The sequence below is a fragment of the Nyctereutes procyonoides genome, unplaced genomic scaffold (genome assembly GCF_905146905.1).
Source record: "Nyctereutes procyonoides isolate TBG_1078 unplaced genomic scaffold, NYPRO_anot_genome, whole genome shotgun sequence".
In the NCBI taxonomy this organism is placed as follows: Eukaryota; Metazoa; Chordata; class Mammalia; order Carnivora; family Canidae; genus Nyctereutes; species Nyctereutes procyonoides.
Window position 1 is genome coordinate 5,968,636 of NW_026575128.1, and position 17,345 is coordinate 5,985,980.

Sequence of the window (17,345 nt, forward strand, 5' to 3'; positions counted from 1 at the left end):
TTGTCCTTGGGCAACCTCATCAGAACCAACCAGGATGTGTCTGGAAGCGCCTCTTTGCTGGCTCCACCTTCCCTAGATGTGATGCAGAATCACCCCAGGAACCTGCCTCGCTAACCCCCACACACCCTCCCACACCCCACGATTCTCTTGTATGCTGCTGATGTCCCGGCCTAGAGGTCCCCCAAGTCCATGAGACTTGGCCTTTGCCTTCAGGAGAGAACAGTGGGTCCTCGCGGGGTGAAAACAAGTCTGAAAAAAAAAAAAAACAAGTCTGGAATTTCCAGGCCCCTCTGACAACCACAGTTCAGGGCAGCGACACCACAAGGTGACGGCCGCTCAGAGAGACCAGAGGGCAGACACGGAAAAGATGTACTCGCCGTGGAGAGGTCGGCGCACTTGAAAGAGGCGGGGAGGGCCACCCTGTCTGGAGTGAGTCCCACAGTGGCACCCACTGCAGGCGTTCCCCCCCCTACTGCCTGCAGGTGTTTCCGAACTTGCAGAGGGCTTATGCTGGGGGTTTGGTCTGGAGCTGAAGCAGAGGTTCAGCTCCTGTCAGTGGTGTGCCAGCAGCTTCTGCAGCCTCAGTGGAGCAGGAGGGAACCCCCCCCCCGGCCGGGGAGGGAAGCCGTCAGGCTAGCGTGGACGGCTGAGACCCCAGCACCTAGTCCTGATTCCATAAGCACCGCGCGGCAGGCCGCACAGGCCCACAGTCCTCCCTACGTGAGGCATCAGAAGGATGGAGCAGGAGGAGGGGAGACAGGCCGCCTGAGACACACTGACGGTGAACCCCCGGCGTAGAGCGCAGCCAAATCTTCAAGCCCTAGAGATCAGGTCTTTTGGCACCTGGTCCTGGATTGCTGGCACAGGCTGCCAGGGTCCAGGAAGAGTGGGGGTGCGCAGCGCCCACCAGGCCGGGGCGAGCCGATTTCCCTAACTGCTGCCCACCGTCCACTCCACTATGCATCTCTAGTCCCAGAACATCCGGATGGACCAGAGTCCTGCCCGCGGGAAGCTGGCATTTCACAGGGGGAAACGGACAATTTTTTTTCAAAAGTGGAAAAAAAAAAGGTAATTCGTTGTGAAGGAAATAAACAAGGTACCTGAGAGAGAACACAGAGGTGGTTTTATTCTGGAAAGTGTGGTCTGAAGAAGCAAAATGTAAACCGAGGAGGAGGCTGCCGTTTAAAGAGCCAAGAGAAGGCAAAAAGAAACTGCCAGTGCAAAGGTCCTGCCAGTGCAGGGATCCCAGGGGTGGGAGCCCTGGGGGTGGACCACTGTGACCATGGGAGGGGAGAGAGGCAGATGAGGCTAGGGAAGGGGATGGGCTGGGGCAAATGATACCAGGCCTTGAGGGTGAGGAGTGTAGCTGGTCCCAGTTTCCAGTGCATGAGAAATAGAACTTGAATTCGTCGTAACTCCACCGACCTCCTGCTTCAGCCCATTCAGCCAGAGTGGCGGAAACTCAATGCTGCCCATGCCGAGCTCGCCCCTTCCCTGGATTCTAGCACATATCCCTTCCAGGGGGCCTGCGTGGGGAAGGTGGTCGCCCGGTGGTCTGGCCTTCTGTGGTCAGCCTGCCCAGGCTGCCGCTGAGGTGTCCTGACCTGACACCCCTGCAGGAGTAACCCACGCCCCTCTCGGCGTTCAGATGTTTAGCCTACTTTTCCAGCCCGTATTTGGCCCAGGAAACTCTTCAGCTCCTGGCCTGGTTAGGCCGTGTGCACCCAAATGCAGCACGCAGCTGTTTCTTCAGAGGGTTTTGTTACTTGCTGGCACCCCTGGGGCAGGAGCCCAGCCCTGGTGCTGCCCAGGCCCGAGACCTGGCTGACCCCCTCCAGCCCCTAGGCTGAGGAGAAGCCCATCTATTCTCAGGGACCACCCCCTTCCCCCACCCCAAGTCTCAGTCTCCCGGATCCCCCTTGTTACACAGTTTTCTAAATTTGTAGGTGCACAGAAATTCTTTCCATTCCTCCCTGAAGACTAGGCTTTTTGGTATTCAGAAGCTAAAAATGAGCTCTGCGTTCTGCTGTATGGTTTATTTCCCAAAGTCAGAGTCGCGAAGGCAGAGTAACCTGACTGTCTGCATAAGGGAAGGGAGGGACACCCAGGGAAAGATGAAAATATTTCCTTTAAAAAATTTTTTTTATTTATTTATTCATGAGACACACACACACACACATACACACACACAGAGGCACAGACACAGGCAGAAGCAGGCTCCATGCAGGGAGCCCGACATGGGACTCGATCCCAGAATCACACACTGGGCCAAAGGTGGTGCTAAATCGCTGAGCCACCCAGGCTGCCCAAAAACATATTTCCAAATGTTAATGCCCCGCTGGATGTGGGGTTTTGCTGCTCGTGGCCGTGGCCTTTGCTCAAGCACGAGTGTATGCCGACATGGGGGGCCCCATTGATAAGAGAGCCCCCAGAAATTCTGATGGCTCAGGTGGCCCTGGTGGGTCCCATCTTGGCCTGCCCTCCTAGAGAGAAGAGCACAGGGGGTGTCTTTCACTCAGGGGAGAGGACAGCCAGGGCGGGCGCACAGCTCCAAGTTCAGAGCTCCCTGGGGGACAGGGACAAGAGCATCCAGCCCGCGGAGTTCTAGTCTGGCATTCCCAGCTGAAGGGCCGCCGCCAAGGGCAGCTGAGGTCCCTTGAGCTCCCATCAATGTTGCAGAAAGGACCCAGAGAAACCGCACAACGCACCGCACGTGAAGGGTGACCAAGCCTAGCAGAGCGGTCAGAGGTCACGCTGGCTTGCTCCTATCACAAGCCCTAGCCATAATAAAACGAGGCTTATAGTCAATAAAAAGGAAGAAATGACTTGATGTAGGTTGTATGGGAGACAAAATCTTACCAAACACGAGGCTCGTGTGGAGGGAAAATACTAAGAGAAGCCTTTGACAGGGAGAAGATTGGGAACCACTTATCCAATCTAACTCCACATTCTACAGCTGAGGAGACAGAAGGGGAAGGGGAGGAGAGGAGAAGGGGACGGGAGGGGAAAGGGAAGGAGAAAGAGGGGAAGGAGAAAGGAAAGGGAAGGGGAAGGAGAAAGGGAAGGGAAGGGGAATGGGAGGGAAGGGGAGGGGAAGGGGAAAGGGAGAGGAAGGGAGGGGAAGGGGAAAGAAAGGAGAAAGGGAAGGGAGCCTCATGTTACAGGGGCCACCAGGCCCAGAGAGGCTAAGTGACTTGCTCAAGACCTGGAGACCCAGGAGCCAGGGAGGGGACAGCGCAGTAAGGATCTGAACCCAAGTGTGCAGGACTCAAACCTTTACGACTGCACTGTCCTGCTTCCCAGTGCTCCCGATGCCCCACAGCGGCGCACCTCGGTGGCGGTACCCCTGGGTGTGGGGCTGGCACCCAAAACTTGGCCGTGCCGGGCCAGTGGCTTGGCCACAAGGAGAAGCCGAAGGCAGCAGGAAGGCCCGCGTGCTGGTTACAGACGCCGGAGGAAGCAACTCAGGGCTGAAGGTTTCTCCCTCTCCTTCTGTGACAGGCGGATCTGCCTAGACCTCGTCAAGCAAGCATCCCTGCTGTTGTGACAGGCGTCACTTTGTTATGGCAGTGCCATCTGCCAGGGTTCCCGAAGTTGGAGAGCCAGCCGGCAGCAGGAACGTGTGTCACCGTGTGTGTGCATGAGTGCGTGTGTGGTGCAGCCAGTCTCCTCTTGTTGGTGTCAGGACGACAGTCTTCCACTTCCTCTGGCTGGCACCTTTTGTTTCTATTCATTACCTCTTCTCCCCTCTTTTTCTCCCTCCTCCTCTTCTTTGTTAAAATCCTATATTGTGAAGCAACTAAAAGTGTCTGGGGGCCGGGGATGGCGGTGTCAGCTCCAAGTGATTCATCTAGCTGACAATTAGAGAGCTCTGGAAAACCCAAAACCCGTTCCTGGCAGCTTTGGGGCTTCCGGAATCCCTAGGCTTTTCCCTTTGTCAGAGACAGAAGCTGGGGGGCCGCGTGTCCTGGTTGCTTTGTCCCCGCCTTCCAGCGCAGAGCCTTCCTGAAGCCCTGAACAGGAGTGCGCGTGAGCACTCTGTCTGGCCGGCCTTCAAGGAGCTGTTTGCATCCCCACGGGGTCCTCGCAGTGATCCCAAAAAGGGGATCCCTATTTTGACCCAACGGCCAGGTCAGGGAACTTACTCAGAGCCACTCGGCTTGTGAGAGACGCAGCAAGGACTCAGATCTAACCTTCCTGGCATCTGCCAGACTTGGTTCAGATCACAGCTGCGGTCACTGGCTGTGTGTCTCGGGAGAGGACACCTCCCCTCTCAGAGCTCTGGCGGCTGCTGCTTCTGCAAACAGACTCCCAACACTGAGGCCTCTCCAGCGCCGAACGCAGCATGTGACACAACAGCAGGGAGCCATTCTGATTCCTGTTGTCACTTAGCAGCTCACCCACCAGGCATTCAGAGAGACAAAGAGGTGGACACGGGAGGAGGCAGCCAGACTCAACTCACACCCATCCTCCTGCCCTGGCACTGCCTGCGTGGGGATGACAAGTGCACAGACACGGAAGCACCGGGCCACACGCCCCTAGGAAAACCCAGCAGCGCACAGAGGCTCGGGGACGGGCGCCCACACTCGGATACCGCGTGACGCAGGCGGCAGCTGGAAGGACACCCGAGAGTTACAGTCGCGCGCGGCCCGCACACTGGCGCACACCCCGAGACAAAGGAGTGGGGCCACGGTCACCGGCGCCGCTGCCACCGAGCCCTTCTAGCTGCTTCTGGATGCCAGAGGAGGGAAGCCAGGCTCAGAGGGCCCCAGTGAGTCACCCGCCTGATGCAATCCCTTTAAAGGGCTCATCTGCTGGTGCTAGAAGCTGATTCATGGAGGGCGTGGTTGCTGGAGGAGGAGGAGGAGAAAGGGACCGAAACTGCAGCAGGAGGGGCTGAGAGGTTACAGGGCTGGAATCGTTAATGGGACCTCCCGACTGTAAACCTCCTCGGGCGAGGCTGCAGGGATCTTCGGGTGGAAGCGGGGTCGCTACACGGGCGAGAGGGGTCCAGCGCGAAATACACTGTGAGGGGCTGGGACAGGAATCCCTGTCGCTTTATTGACCCCCAGCTGCAGCGCTCTCCGCCCAGAGCTCCAGAAACCGAGAAATGGGGATCGAGGAGGAGCCACTTTTCTAACAAATACGCCGCAACCGGCCGACCCGCCAACGGCGGGAGGCTTCTCCCAGGCCGGCGGGGCGAGCGTAGGGCGCGCGAGGTCCCGCGGAGTCTGGGCGGGGGCGGTGTGTGCGTCCCAGCCTCGCGGCAGACACAGATGAGCGGTAAGTACCGCCCCCCCAGGGTCTCGACCTCCAATCGTTTCGCAGGGTTTGGCCCAGGCCCCGCCCCGAGCCAATCGGCGCCCCGGATTCCGGCCTCCCGCCCGAAGGCTTCCGCCCGGCCTCAAGATGGCGCCCCAATCCGGAGGCCGCAGCCCCGGGCGAGGGGGCGGGGCCCGCGGAGAGGGGTGGGGCTGCGGCTCCGGCCCTAGAGGAGGGGGCGGTGCGTCACTTCCGTTGTCAGGTGGCGGCGCCGCAGCCATGGAGGGAGGCGGCGGCGGCGGCGGCGGCTCCGGCGGCTGCGCTGGGAGGCGGCGGTGAGCGGCTCCCACGCCCCCGGCCCGGCCCCGGCCCCCCCGGGACGGAGCGCCGAGCAGTCCCGGCTCCGGGCTACGGACTATGGGCGAGCAGCGCTGAGCACCGGGGGAAGGTGAGGGCGGGGGTCGCGGGGCGGGGCGGGGCGGGGCGGGGGCCGCGGGGCAGCCCGAGCGCCGCCGGGTCTGCTGGGGCTGCGCGTCTCGGGCCGCGGGGACCCGGGTGCCGCCTGCCAGCCTCGCCCGGGGCCGCTCGGCAGGTGCGCCAGGGCTCGGCCTTCGGGCTCAGCCGGGTTTCCCCCAGAAGACACCCCGGGGCTCCCCGCGGTCGCCGGGGGCACCTGGCACGGGGGAGGCGCTCAGGTGCGGCCGGGGCCGGGAGGGGGCACGCCGCGGGGGCAGCCTCACCTGCCGAGCCCGCCCGGGCCCGCCCATCTCCGCGCCGCTGGCTGGGCCACCCGGTGGGGCCGGCAGGTGAGAGCTTGGCGTCTCCCATCTCTCCCATCCCCGCCGCCGCAGCCGCTGCCAACCCCCCACTCCCGAGGTTCGATGCCCGTTTGTTGGCGGAAGGAAGAGAGATGACAGCTGCCCTTTGGCGGCGGGATAGACTTTGCTCTAAGTCACGGGAGAACCCGGTTGGCTTCGCTGGGCGGCGGCGAGAGCCGTGGGGAAGAAGGTAGGCGCTCGGGGCCGCGCACATTTCTTTCCCCCCTGGCGTGGTTGTGCAGGAGGGAAGGGGGAGCAGCGTCTGCCATTGTGAGGCCACATGGAACCCTTGTTTGTAAACAGTGCCGGTGAGCCGCTGCAGGGCCCCGGACCGCCTGCCGCCTGCCAGGCCGGTGGTTTGTGGAGGTAGGCCTCATTTATTCATTCATTCCCGCACATGACAGCAACGGTGTCCTCGCCTGAAGAGGCCGGTTCCCCCTGCTACGGTGCTGAAGAGTGGATTTTGGAGCCTTGACTCCCTGAGTTCAGATCCTGGCGCTGCAGCCTTCTAGCTGTGTGACAGTAGGCGCCTGGTACGACCTCTCTGTGCCTCCGCGTCCTCATGGGTCAAACGGGGGTAATAACACAAGAGTTTTTGCGGAAGAGTAGGTTAATACAGGTAGGGGTGCCTGGCTGGCTTGGTCAGTGGAGCTTGCACCTCTTTTTTTTTAAAGAGGTTTTTTTTTTTTTTAATTTTATTTTATTTGAAAGAGAGAATGTGTGTGAACAAGTAGGGGGAGCGGCAGGTGGAGGGACAGGGAGAAGCAGGCCACCACGCTGAGCAGGGAGTCCCATGCAAGGGGCTCCATCCCAGGACCCTGGGATCGTGACCTGAGCCGAAGGCAGATGCTTCATCGAGGCACCCTCGATGAGCTCATGGCTCCTGATCTCAGGGTTGTGAGTTCAAGCCCCACACTGGATGTAGAGATCACTTTAAAATAAAATCTTAAAAAAAAAAAAAGTTAATACATGCGAAACACACAGAACCATGTCGGTCACATGATACATGTTAGCTATTATTTTTTTAATGATTTTATTTATTTATTCATGATAGACATAGAGAGAGAGAGAGGGGCAGAGACACAGGCAGAGGGAGATGCAGGCTCCTTGCAGGGAGCCCGACGCGGAACTCGATCCCGGGTCTCCAGGATCAGGGCCTGGACTGAAGGCAGGTGCTAAACCGCTGAGCCACCCAGAGATCCCTATTATTCTTGTTTCAAGAAGCCTGTGGTCTGCTTAAAGAAGACTGACCTATAAACAAGTAGTGGAAATAAGGTGTAAGGAAGCTAAAAAAGCTAGAAGCAGCAGGCACAGAGGGCTTTGGGAGCCCAGCCTGGGTGCGGGGGGGGGGGGGGGGTCCTGGGAAGGCTTGGCAAGAGTGATGACGCTGGAACTGGGTCTAGAAGGAGGGGAAGGCTTAGCCAATAGGAATGAAGGGGTAAGGTGTTCTGCTTAGAGACAACTACACGCATAGTTTGTTTTTTAAATTGAAAGTTTTAATTAGTTTTATGTAAGTAATCTCTGCACCCAGTATGGGGCTCAAACTCAGGACTCCAAGATCAAGAGTCGTAGGCTCCACCGACAGAGCTGGCCGGGCACCCCTGAGTACACCCATAGTTTATTCCAGAAACCTCAGACTGTTCCGTGTGGTGGTATGCAAGTCAGCCTGGTGCAAGGTAAGGCAATCTAGGCTGACGAGGAAATGCCGCGTTAACAAGTTAGGACTTTATGCCAAGGGCAGTGAAAAGGTTTTTAAGCAGAGGAGTGATATGACTGGATCCGTATTTTCGAATGTTCCGTCTGGAGTCAACTCCAGCAGAGGAGGGAAGAGGAGGGGGGAGCTAAAGGACTAGAGTCCTCTCAAGAGGCCACTGCGGGCCCCTGAGCGGGGAGAGTTGGTGCCAAGGTGGTGGACCTTTGCTGAGCAAGCACCGTATGCAAAGGGTGGCAGGTGTCAAGCTCCCTGCGTGGCTCTGAGCTCCTCAGCCTAACACAGAAGTGCTTGGTGTGCATGCCTCTCTCTTCCTGGGGTCGCAGGTCACTTGAGCAGCTGGGGAGGTAAGGCTACTACCCTCTCAGCAGGCTTGTCTTCGGGGGTGCTGCGCTTGCTCCCCCATGTCCTTCATTCAACCTGGGAAGGCAGCAGACTTGTCATTAAGAGCCTGTCTGGCTCTGCAGTAAGACACGTCTGAGTTCCAGTCCCAGCCCCGCTGGTCACTAGAGGGACTTCTCTCCATGCCCAGCTTTCTCCTCTGTAAAGTGGGGCCAGTAAGGTCCCTCCCTAGAAGGGCAGTGGGGAGGATTGAGCAAGATGCTGCAGGTTGAACATCTAGCACACACTGAGCAAGAAACACTTGCTAAGTGTTATTACAGAGTGTAAGAAAGAACTTCCAAGAAAGACCTGAAGCAATTAGTCTCAACTGGAACTGCATCCCATTGAGCTGTCAGAGAAGTGTCCTGAGGGATCACAAGATCACAGCATTTTATTGTATTCTTTCTGAAAAGGAAATCTGTGGGGAGTTTACCCAGTCTGTATGGGAGCCATGTGGATGATTCAGCTCAGCTCTTTAAAAGAACCATTTTTTTTTTTAAATAGAAGGAGTGCTGAGAAAAAAAAAAAATCATATTTTAAAGTATTCACGAGAGAGAAGGTATTGAGTTTCTTCTGTGTGTGTCCCCTATTAGTGACCCTTGCCTGGTGTTTGAATCAGTATCATCGAGAAGCGTCACACACATTGATGTGTGTAGTAGCTCGAGATCCGGAGCCCCACGTTGCACACACATGAGCCCCCATCTGTGGCTGGGGGTGTGCTGGGTGCCAGAGGCAGAAGGAGAATGGGGAGGCAGCCCCTGCCCCAGAGGAACTTGTGGTCCAGCAGGGATGAAGCAGCCTCCTAACCACTTAACACTTGGAAAGTTTGGCAAGTCTCTTGCTGAAGTCCGCGTAGCAGGTAGTGGGGCCAAGGGGAAGGAGCAATTCCACAGCGGGAGGAGCAGATTGGGGAGAACTTTGGAGGGTACTTAGAGCTTAACTGGCTCCCAAAGGGTGAGTAGAGTTTTCCGAGCGCCCCCAAGGCACCCCAGGCAGGGGAGCAGCCTGGCACAGGCCTGGGTGCCTGCTGGTGTGTGTGCAGCTTTGGGAGCCACAGGGGCTCTAGCACAGAGTGTGAAGGGACCTGGTCGCAGGATGTGCTGGGGAGGCAGGCGCCAGTCTAAGATGCTTGAACTTCTCATTCTGCATCTTGAGAAGATCTGCATCTTCCCAAGAGCCCTCTAGTTGCAGGGGAAGAGTGGGCTGGGGAGAGTGAGTCTGGAGTCCAGTGGGAGGCTGTTGCGATAATCAGAGCGAACGCTAGCACAGGCCTGGGTCAGGGCAGAGGCTGTTGGGATGGAGAGAAAGGGTGGAGATCGGAGCTGCTTGGGGAGGAATCTCAGCTGGACTCCGGCAACGTTTGGAAGCGATGATTGTTGGAGGAGCAGCGATGGCAGGTGACCAGGAGGTTCCTGGTTTGGGTGACAGCGAATGACAGTGCAGAGGTAGGGTGGCTTAGAAGACAGTGGCCGGTCACATCTGCTGGCTCCATTCAGTAAGACCTGAGCGCGTCTCACGGGAGAGGATCAGTTACTGAGTCTGTGGCACCCTGTCCAGCTTCGGGCCAGGCTTCCCTCCCGGATGCCTGGGTCAGCACCTGGGGGAAAGGCAGCTTCCCTTCCCTCACCTGTCCTCTGTCCAGATTTGCCCAGGAAGGTGACCTTGTGCACTGCTTCAGAAACTCAACTGGAAAGCTCCTGTGATTTCTGCAGCCTTCAGACGGCCCTACAGAGCGGCTCTCCTCCACGCCGCTGCAGCTGATGAGGTCCTGAAGGGCAGCTCACCCTCAGGGGAGGGAGAGAGGGCTGTCCCAGTGCTCCCTGGAGATCTTATCTGAGAGGAGAATTTGAGATTGAGCTGACTTCCTAAGCTGGGTTGGCACTTCATCCCTCTTCTCAAGGAGAGGTGTCTGCCAGAGGCCAGCTAGGACTCAGAGCCACCAGAGAGGTGAGAAGGAGCTGCCACCATGCCCTTGTCCCCTCGAGCCCAATGGGAGTGCAGAGCTAGACCAGAATCTGACTTGCTGTGGAGAGGATGTGCTGGGGGACGGGGTTCCAAACAAGCCCTTTGGAACTTGCGGAGATTTTCACAGGATTTGTCCTTGGATTTGTGGGGTAAAGAAGGTAGAAGAGAAAGTGGCCTGAAACAAGAGCATTTCTTCCTCCTGCACCTGCTCAGGTGAGACTGGAGCCTTGTGGGTGGCCCACGACCCACAGCAACCCTGCATATCCTCCCAGGATCAGTAATAAGATCTGGGAGGGGAGAGGATGGTACTGCTTGCTCTGATTTACTTACTGCCCTAGAGGTGATTCCATTCTGGCCCTTGGATGTTTGGGTCATTTTTCATTATGAGCGTGTATGATTTATTCAGCAAGCTCTATACTGATGAACTTCGGTCATTCTGTCTTTTGCTCTCCAAACAGAGCTGTAGTGACCATCTGCGTGCGTATGATTTTGCCCACCTTAGGGATCTTTGGGAATCTGCTGGATTCTAGAAGAGAGGCTGCTGCTTCAAAGAGAGTACCTTTTATTATTTTTATTTGTTAAAGAATTTATAAGTCCCCTTTTAATAACATGGAGCACTCTGATTTTGCTCCAGCAAACAAAGGTATCCTTTTGGGTTGAGGTGCCCCTTCCTGAGGGGTCACTGAGGACCCCTGACCCCTGAAGAGGCCACAGCCCCGTGGTGGGCATCCTCTTCATGGCAGTCTGCCCTGGGAATGAGTTCAGGCTCCCCAGAGCTCACACAGCCCAGTAATACACAGACCTGACGACGATTTCAGAGGAACTGTTTGTTGGAAAGCCCCAGAGAAAACTGAGAAGGGCTCTTGTCATTCAGAATGAAGCCATCCCCTCTAAGTATGTTTACAGACTGCCACCTACTTGGCAAAAGAGAAGATGTTTTAGCTTTTGAGGAGTCTGTGACCCAGGCATCCAGGAGGAAGGAAAGGGGGCCTCGACATTGTAGCGGATATTGGCAAGAGCAGGACTGATGGGCCTGTCATTTGTCTTTGGATTTGGGCCAGAGCTAGTTTGGGGTATGATGAGGGAACAGCAGGTACTTCTAGGAGAAGCTTGGGTCCTTGGGAGACCTTAGGACTGGCCAGCTAGCCCAAAATCCTGTGGAGCTTTTGGAACCCCGTTTCTGGCATCTTCCAGCTCCAGAGAGGAAGAGTCCAGCTACTTTTTGCAGTAGGTTTGGAGCTCCTGGAGTTACGTGTAGGGAGTGAGTTCTACAGGGTGCTTTCTCTCCTGACTGCTCTCCCGACGCCCCTCCTGAAGGAACAGGAAGGAAACCAGCCCGAAAAGGCAGATTACCACCACCTTCCAGGTCCTTTGCTAAGTACTGCGCAGTACATGCTGAATATTTCTCAGAGTTGAAGGAGTTCTCAGGGCTGCCTCTGTTTTATAGAGGAGGACCCCCAGGCCCAGAGGGGCTATGTAACCTGCCTGCTGCTTCACAACCAGCAGGAGCAGAACCAGACTTCCAGCCTACACTTGTGTCACTCTGGAGTCCGGGCCATGCCGTTCATGCCGGGCCAGCTCTGGCCCCGAGGAGTCCAGCCCACATGGAATCTTGGACTCACGGTGTTGTGGAGCTGGAAGGGTCTTTGGCAAAGCTGAAGCAGTCCCTTCGTTGCCAGAAGAATGGAACTGCCGCTTCTGGGAGGCAGGTCCCCTGCCCTCCTGCCCTGTGGGTAGTGGGGAAGGAGACCTTCAGCCATAAGACCTAGAAGTGAAGGGCCTAAGCTCCGATCATTCCTGGCTTCAAAACCCGCGTCTGCCGCTTGCTAGCTGAGTGACCTTGAGCAAGTCACTGCCTGTCTTCATCTCGTCGCCTCTGTAAAATGAACACAATGCTCCTTGCCCCTCAGATAGTAATGGGGGTGAGACAGCAGGTGCTATTGTCTGTGGCAGGTCCAGCCTAGTGCCTGGTATACTGTCAGGACCCAGGTCCTGTAACCTCTTTGCTAGCGGGTCTGTGCGTGTTCTGAAAGAGGCGTCCAGAGCCAGCTTCCAGGTCTCCAGGGTGAACGTTTTGGTGGTCCCCCCAGCCTATGTGGGTACCTGCTGGCAAGCAGGAGGTTCCTTATAGGCATGTCTGCAAGCTCCCTGAGACAGCCTAGGAGGACCAGGAGTGGTGGTCTTGTCCCTTCGCCAGACTGCTAACGCAGCCTCGCAGAGGTGGCCAGGCTGGGACGCTCGGGACACCTCCACTTCCACACGTGTCTCGTGTCGTGCTCCCTCACCTGAGTCTTCCCTTGAGCCCGTTACTACTCTTAACGATTCTAGTGGGTTAAAAAAAAGATTTAGATTAAAAAAATGTGTATTGTTATAGTAGTGTATGGTAAGATAGTTAAGCATATAGAAGAATATAAAATAAAACTCTCCCTCCCCTCCTTGGGCCCCGCATCCTGCCTGGAGGTATCCACCGTTGAGTTTCTTCTAGAAATTTCCTTTGCCTATTTGAGGGTGTGTATAGTCTTTTTTCCTTTACCCAAATGGGATCATATTATACAAATAGTACTGGTTTGCTTTTTTTTTTTTTTTTAACCATAATATATCCTAGGCATCTTTGTCACAGGTGTTGACCTCAAATTCTAGGCTGCACAGTATTCCATGGGATGGAACGTGATGTAGCGAACCAGTCCTTTCTTGGTGGACATTTAGAGTGTTTCCTGTCTGGATATCTGTGTGTGTGTGTGTGTGTGTGTGTGTGAGAGAGAGAGAGAGAGAGAGAGTTTTGATTTTTGAGGTTTTATCTTTTGTGGTTTTTTGTGGCTACACATGGTTCTATGGGGACCCTTCTTGAGCACATTTATCTTTGTGAACTTGTGTGGGTATATGTGTCGGGTAAGTCCCTAGAAATGAAGGGCTGGGCTCGAGGCCTGTGTTTTCTTTTACTTTATTGGCTTTTGGTAGCTCTCAACAGATGCTTTCAGCACACCTGCCGGGCCTGTGCAGGGGATTCTGAAATGGCCCAGGCCCAGGCCTTGCTCCTAGGAGCTAACCCTCTCAAGAGACACAGGCATGTGATGAGCATGCTCTTGCCCATGGGTGTCCCGAGTGTCTGTCGTTGGTGGCTCGTGGACCTCAGAATTGGCCCTGACTGGCCTCTCGGAGGCTCAGAACAGGTGAGATCCTGGTATAGGCCTACCCTCTGAATGGCTCCCCGAGGGGCTCTGTGCTGGCTGTGCCTGCCGTCAGCATCTGCAGTCCTGCCTCTCCGAGCAGCCCCCGCCAGCAGCCTTTGTGAACTGTATTGTTCATTGTCAAAATTGTGAAATTTAATTGAATTTAATTTCTTATAGAGGCAGTTAAGGAAAGGCAGTTTGCTGACCCCAGTCCAAATTACCTTTCTTGGGATTCCTGGGTGGCTCCACGGTTGAGCCCCTGCCTTCAGCCCAGGGCATGGTCCTGGAGACCCGGGATCGAGTCCCACGTCAGGCTCCCGGTGCATGGAGCCTGCTTCTCCCTCTGCCTGTGTCTCTGTCTCTCTCTCTTGTGTCTCTCGTGTATAAATAAAATCTTTTTTTTTTTTAATAAAATCTTTAAAAAAAATTACCTTTCTTACGGGATGGTGGTATAGTGATTTTTGCTGTTAAAAACAGTATAAAAGGGGTGCCTGGGTGGCTCACTTGGTTAAGCATCCGACTCTTGGGATCCCTGGGTGGCGCAGCGGTTTGGCGCTTGCCTTTGGCCCGGGGCGCGGTCCTGGAGACCTGGGATCGAGTCCCACATCGGGCTCCCGGTGCATGGAGCCTGCTTCTCCCTCTGCCTGTGTCTCTGCCTCTCTCTCTCTATCTCTCTGTGACTATCATAAATAAATAAAAATTTTAAAAAAATTAAAAAAAAAAAAAAAAAGCATCTGACTCTTGACTTCGGCTCAGGTCGTGGTCTCAAGGATCATGAAATTGAGCTCCGGGCTGGGCATGGGGCCTGCTTAAGATTCTCCATCTCCCTCTGCACACCCGCCCCCTGCAAAGCAACAACGACAACAACAACAGTATAAAGCGACAGGAATCACATGTACCTGGGCCTGGCCCAGGCTTTCCTGTCTGTCGCTCTGGAAATCTGGGGTGGAAGGGAGGAAACTCAGCATTTGTCTAGCGCCTCCCCCACGCAGGCTCCCAGCAGTCCTCAGGGAACCCCGTGTGGGGCTGCGCAGTCCCTCCCCGCTAGGTGAGCGGCTGGAGAAACGTGTTCAGGTTGCACGGTGGACACAAACGCGGCTCTCACACTCAGCCAGCCTTTCTTCAGTCACTTGTTCTTTTCTCCTTGCGTGATTTGGGCCATCGTGGGCGGCAAGAACCCGATCCCCATGTGGGACTCTGCAGCAGGCCTGGTTCCCTGGCTGAGTCACTGCGCATGGCAGTCACTGATGGTTTGATTGGGGGGGGGGTCCCCTTAGAGCAGGGCAGGCTGGCATGACCAGGAAGGGCTGTTGGTGACTTGGTCTGGGCTCACTGCACAAGGCAGAGGCCCCCCCCACCCCCCACCCCCACAGAGCTGCGGGGCCACCAGGAATCTCTCCCAGGCCAGGGTGCTTGGCTGCGTCCCCAGGCTCCTTCTCTGGATGGGAGATACCAGAGCAGCATGGCCCAAGAAAGAGCTATTAAGTCTGTCCCTTCCTCCTCTGACACCCACACACAGTGACGGATTATTTGTTGTCACATAGCTGCTTCCGGAGGCCCTTGGGAGGGGTGAGCTGGTGACGGGGCTGGCGCTGCTGCCCTGGATTCTGCTCTGGTGGCATTCAGAGGAGCTGCTGGTGAAGCCCTTCGTCCCATCTGCAGGGACTGGTTTCTCTTCCACTTGTCTTTTCCCCAGAGGGGCCCCGGGCCCACCTCTGTGCACAGCCCTGGAGCCCTCTCTCCCAGAGCCACTGGGGAACACATGGTTCTGGCCAGGGGCCTCTGGCCTCCAGGCTCTCCCCCCCCTCCCCTGCCCCTCCCCCACAAGCCACAGGGAGGCCACAGAGGAGCCCGGTGGGGACTTCCTCAGGGCAGCGGGGTGAAGAGGGACATCACTGATTACGTAATCTCCTTGTATGTGAATCTTGCCTTCTAAAGGAGACCAGAGCTAGACCTCCGAACCGCAGACGCGCTGGGCTTCCCGCGAGCCGTGGGGTCATGGAGCCCCTGGGGCCCCCAGGACTGCTGTGCTGGCCACACTGTAGGCCTGCTGGGGAGAGGCGGGGACGGAGGACGGGTCTGGGGCGGATGTGCTGAGGGGGAGCAGGCTGGGCCCAGGGCCCTCTCTCTGACCGCCCCTCCCACTTCCCACTGGGCTGAGTCACTTCCTCTCTGGCTGCTGCAGGTACTCTCCCACATGCCTGAGCGCAGAAGGGCTCCAGGGGTGGGGTTCACCCTGGGCAACGCTGGCTCGGTTAGAAGCAGCCACTTCACTCGGTACCCCCGAGGCAGTAAAGCACGACGTTTAGGGAATGATGTGATGTTATGTATTCTTGACAAATTGGAGCTATACATATCCTGCATTTTAAAAATGAGCAAAATCATCACACTGTTTTGGAACAGTGAAGATGACAGCGCATGCATGAATCTTTGTCATCAGGGAGTCCTGGTTGAAGCCAAGGGATTACTAATCCGCCTCCCCATCCCCCAGCTCCATCCTGAGCTCAGAAGCAAATGGCTTCCAGTGGGCTCCTGGAGAGGCTCCTTATAGCCTTCAGGCTCCCAGGGACAGGGTTCGGGCCTACTTTTGGGGTGGCTGTCATGAAAACTCAAAGGAAAAGCTGACAAACAGCCCCCTTCCCTCCAGCTGGCAGGCGTAGAAGAGAACGGGCCTCAGGCAGCCTCCTCTGGACCTGGTAAGCTGGCCAGGGTGCCTAGGCTTCGCTCTCACAGAGGATAGGTGACTCGTTCAGGGAAGCAGAGCAAGTGAGTGATAGAAGCTGGACTTTGAACCCAGACCTCCTCGACCTCCAAATCCATCCTGCTCTCCCAACTGGCATCTGGGTCACTGGTCTGTGGTCTGAAACACTTGGTTCCCTGGGCTGCTAATCCCTCGTGGCTCCCTGACTTGACTTTGTGGTTGGAGAGCAGGATGGCAGGTCTGTAGGGAAGGTGGGAGCATTGTCAGAAACACCTGCATGTGAGTCACTGGGTCACTAATTTGGGTGGTGGCAGGATATGTCAGTGACCCCGCCTCAAGTCGGCCCCTCTCTCCAAAGAGACCTGCTTGGGGGCTGAAGCAGCTCCTCGATTCCAGGAGAATGATTGCTTATAAGGAAATTCAGAGGGTCCTCTCTGCGGTTGACTTTCCTAGGACCGTAGCCATCATCAGGTGGGGAAGGAGCAGTCGAGGAAGCAGTGTGGTCAAGTAGAAAAAATATGGGAAACCTGTGTCCACATCCCCCCTCTTTGTGCAACTGGTCAGGTAACTTTAGGCAGTTCTCAGTATCTCCGAGTCTCAGTTTCTTTTTCTAGAAAATGCTATGTTTGGTAGTGGTAGCGGTGGGCTGAGGGTAGGGGGATCAGTTACCATCATGTCTTGGAAAGTGCTTTAAGATTTTATTTATTTGACAGAGAGATCAAGACGATGAGCTCAAGCAGGGGGAATGGCAGAGGGGGAGGGAGAAGGAGACTCCGTGCTGAGCCAGGAGCCTGATGCTGGGGCTCCATCCCAGGACCCCGAGATCATGACCTGAGCCAAAGGCAGATGCCCAGCCGACTGAGCCACCCAGGTGCCCCTGGAAAGTGCCTTGTAAGCGAGAGAGCTGTGTGCAAAAGTTAGTTGTTGTGGGAGTTCTGGTGAGGGTGTGGGCCTCCTCTGGGGGCTCTGAGTCCAAAATTCACCGTCCAGGAATGAGCCTGGGGAATCTTCGGGGGAATTGGCAGACCTCTAGTGTGGAGGGGTCTGGTCTACAAAGCGGATCTCAGTTGGGTCATGTGTTCAGATTTCACACTGCTCACTTCAGGCCTTGGCGCTTCTTTCCAGGGGTAGTCAGATAGCGTTCGGAGTTGAGCCAGAGCCGCTCTTCTCTGGGGGCAGCAGGAGTGCTGGGACTATATCTGACCAGTAGAAGGACCTTCCCACTATGAGCCTGGAGTGACCCAGAGGACCCATCGCTGGCGTGAGGGGGCAGGCCATGCCATCATTCACATGTGCCCACATCTTGCTGCAGGAAAGCAGATCTTTTTGCCGGATTC

At 56.2% G+C, this 17,345-nt stretch overlaps 1 protein-coding gene across 5 annotated transcripts in view; it reads left to right on the plus strand.

Annotated features, from left to right (window-relative positions):
• The first annotated feature begins 4,785 nt into the window (after positions 1 to 4,785).
• Positions 4,786 to 17,345, plus strand: part of STK40 (serine/threonine kinase 40) — a 39,250-nt gene continuing 26,690 nt past the window's right edge. The window contains exon 1 of one of the 5 annotated variants that reach the window (XM_055341604.1): positions 4,786 to 5,283. In XM_055341604.1, coding sequence (XP_055197579.1) covers positions 5,277 to 5,283 — 7 coding nt within the window. In that variant the 5' untranslated portion in view covers positions 4,786 to 5,276. Of the gene's footprint in view, positions 5,284 to 5,535; positions 5,711 to 6,121; positions 6,271 to 17,345 lie in introns of those variants that run through there. The other 4 variants (XM_055341600.1, XM_055341599.1, XM_055341602.1 and 1 more) reach the window with 4 other exon arrangements.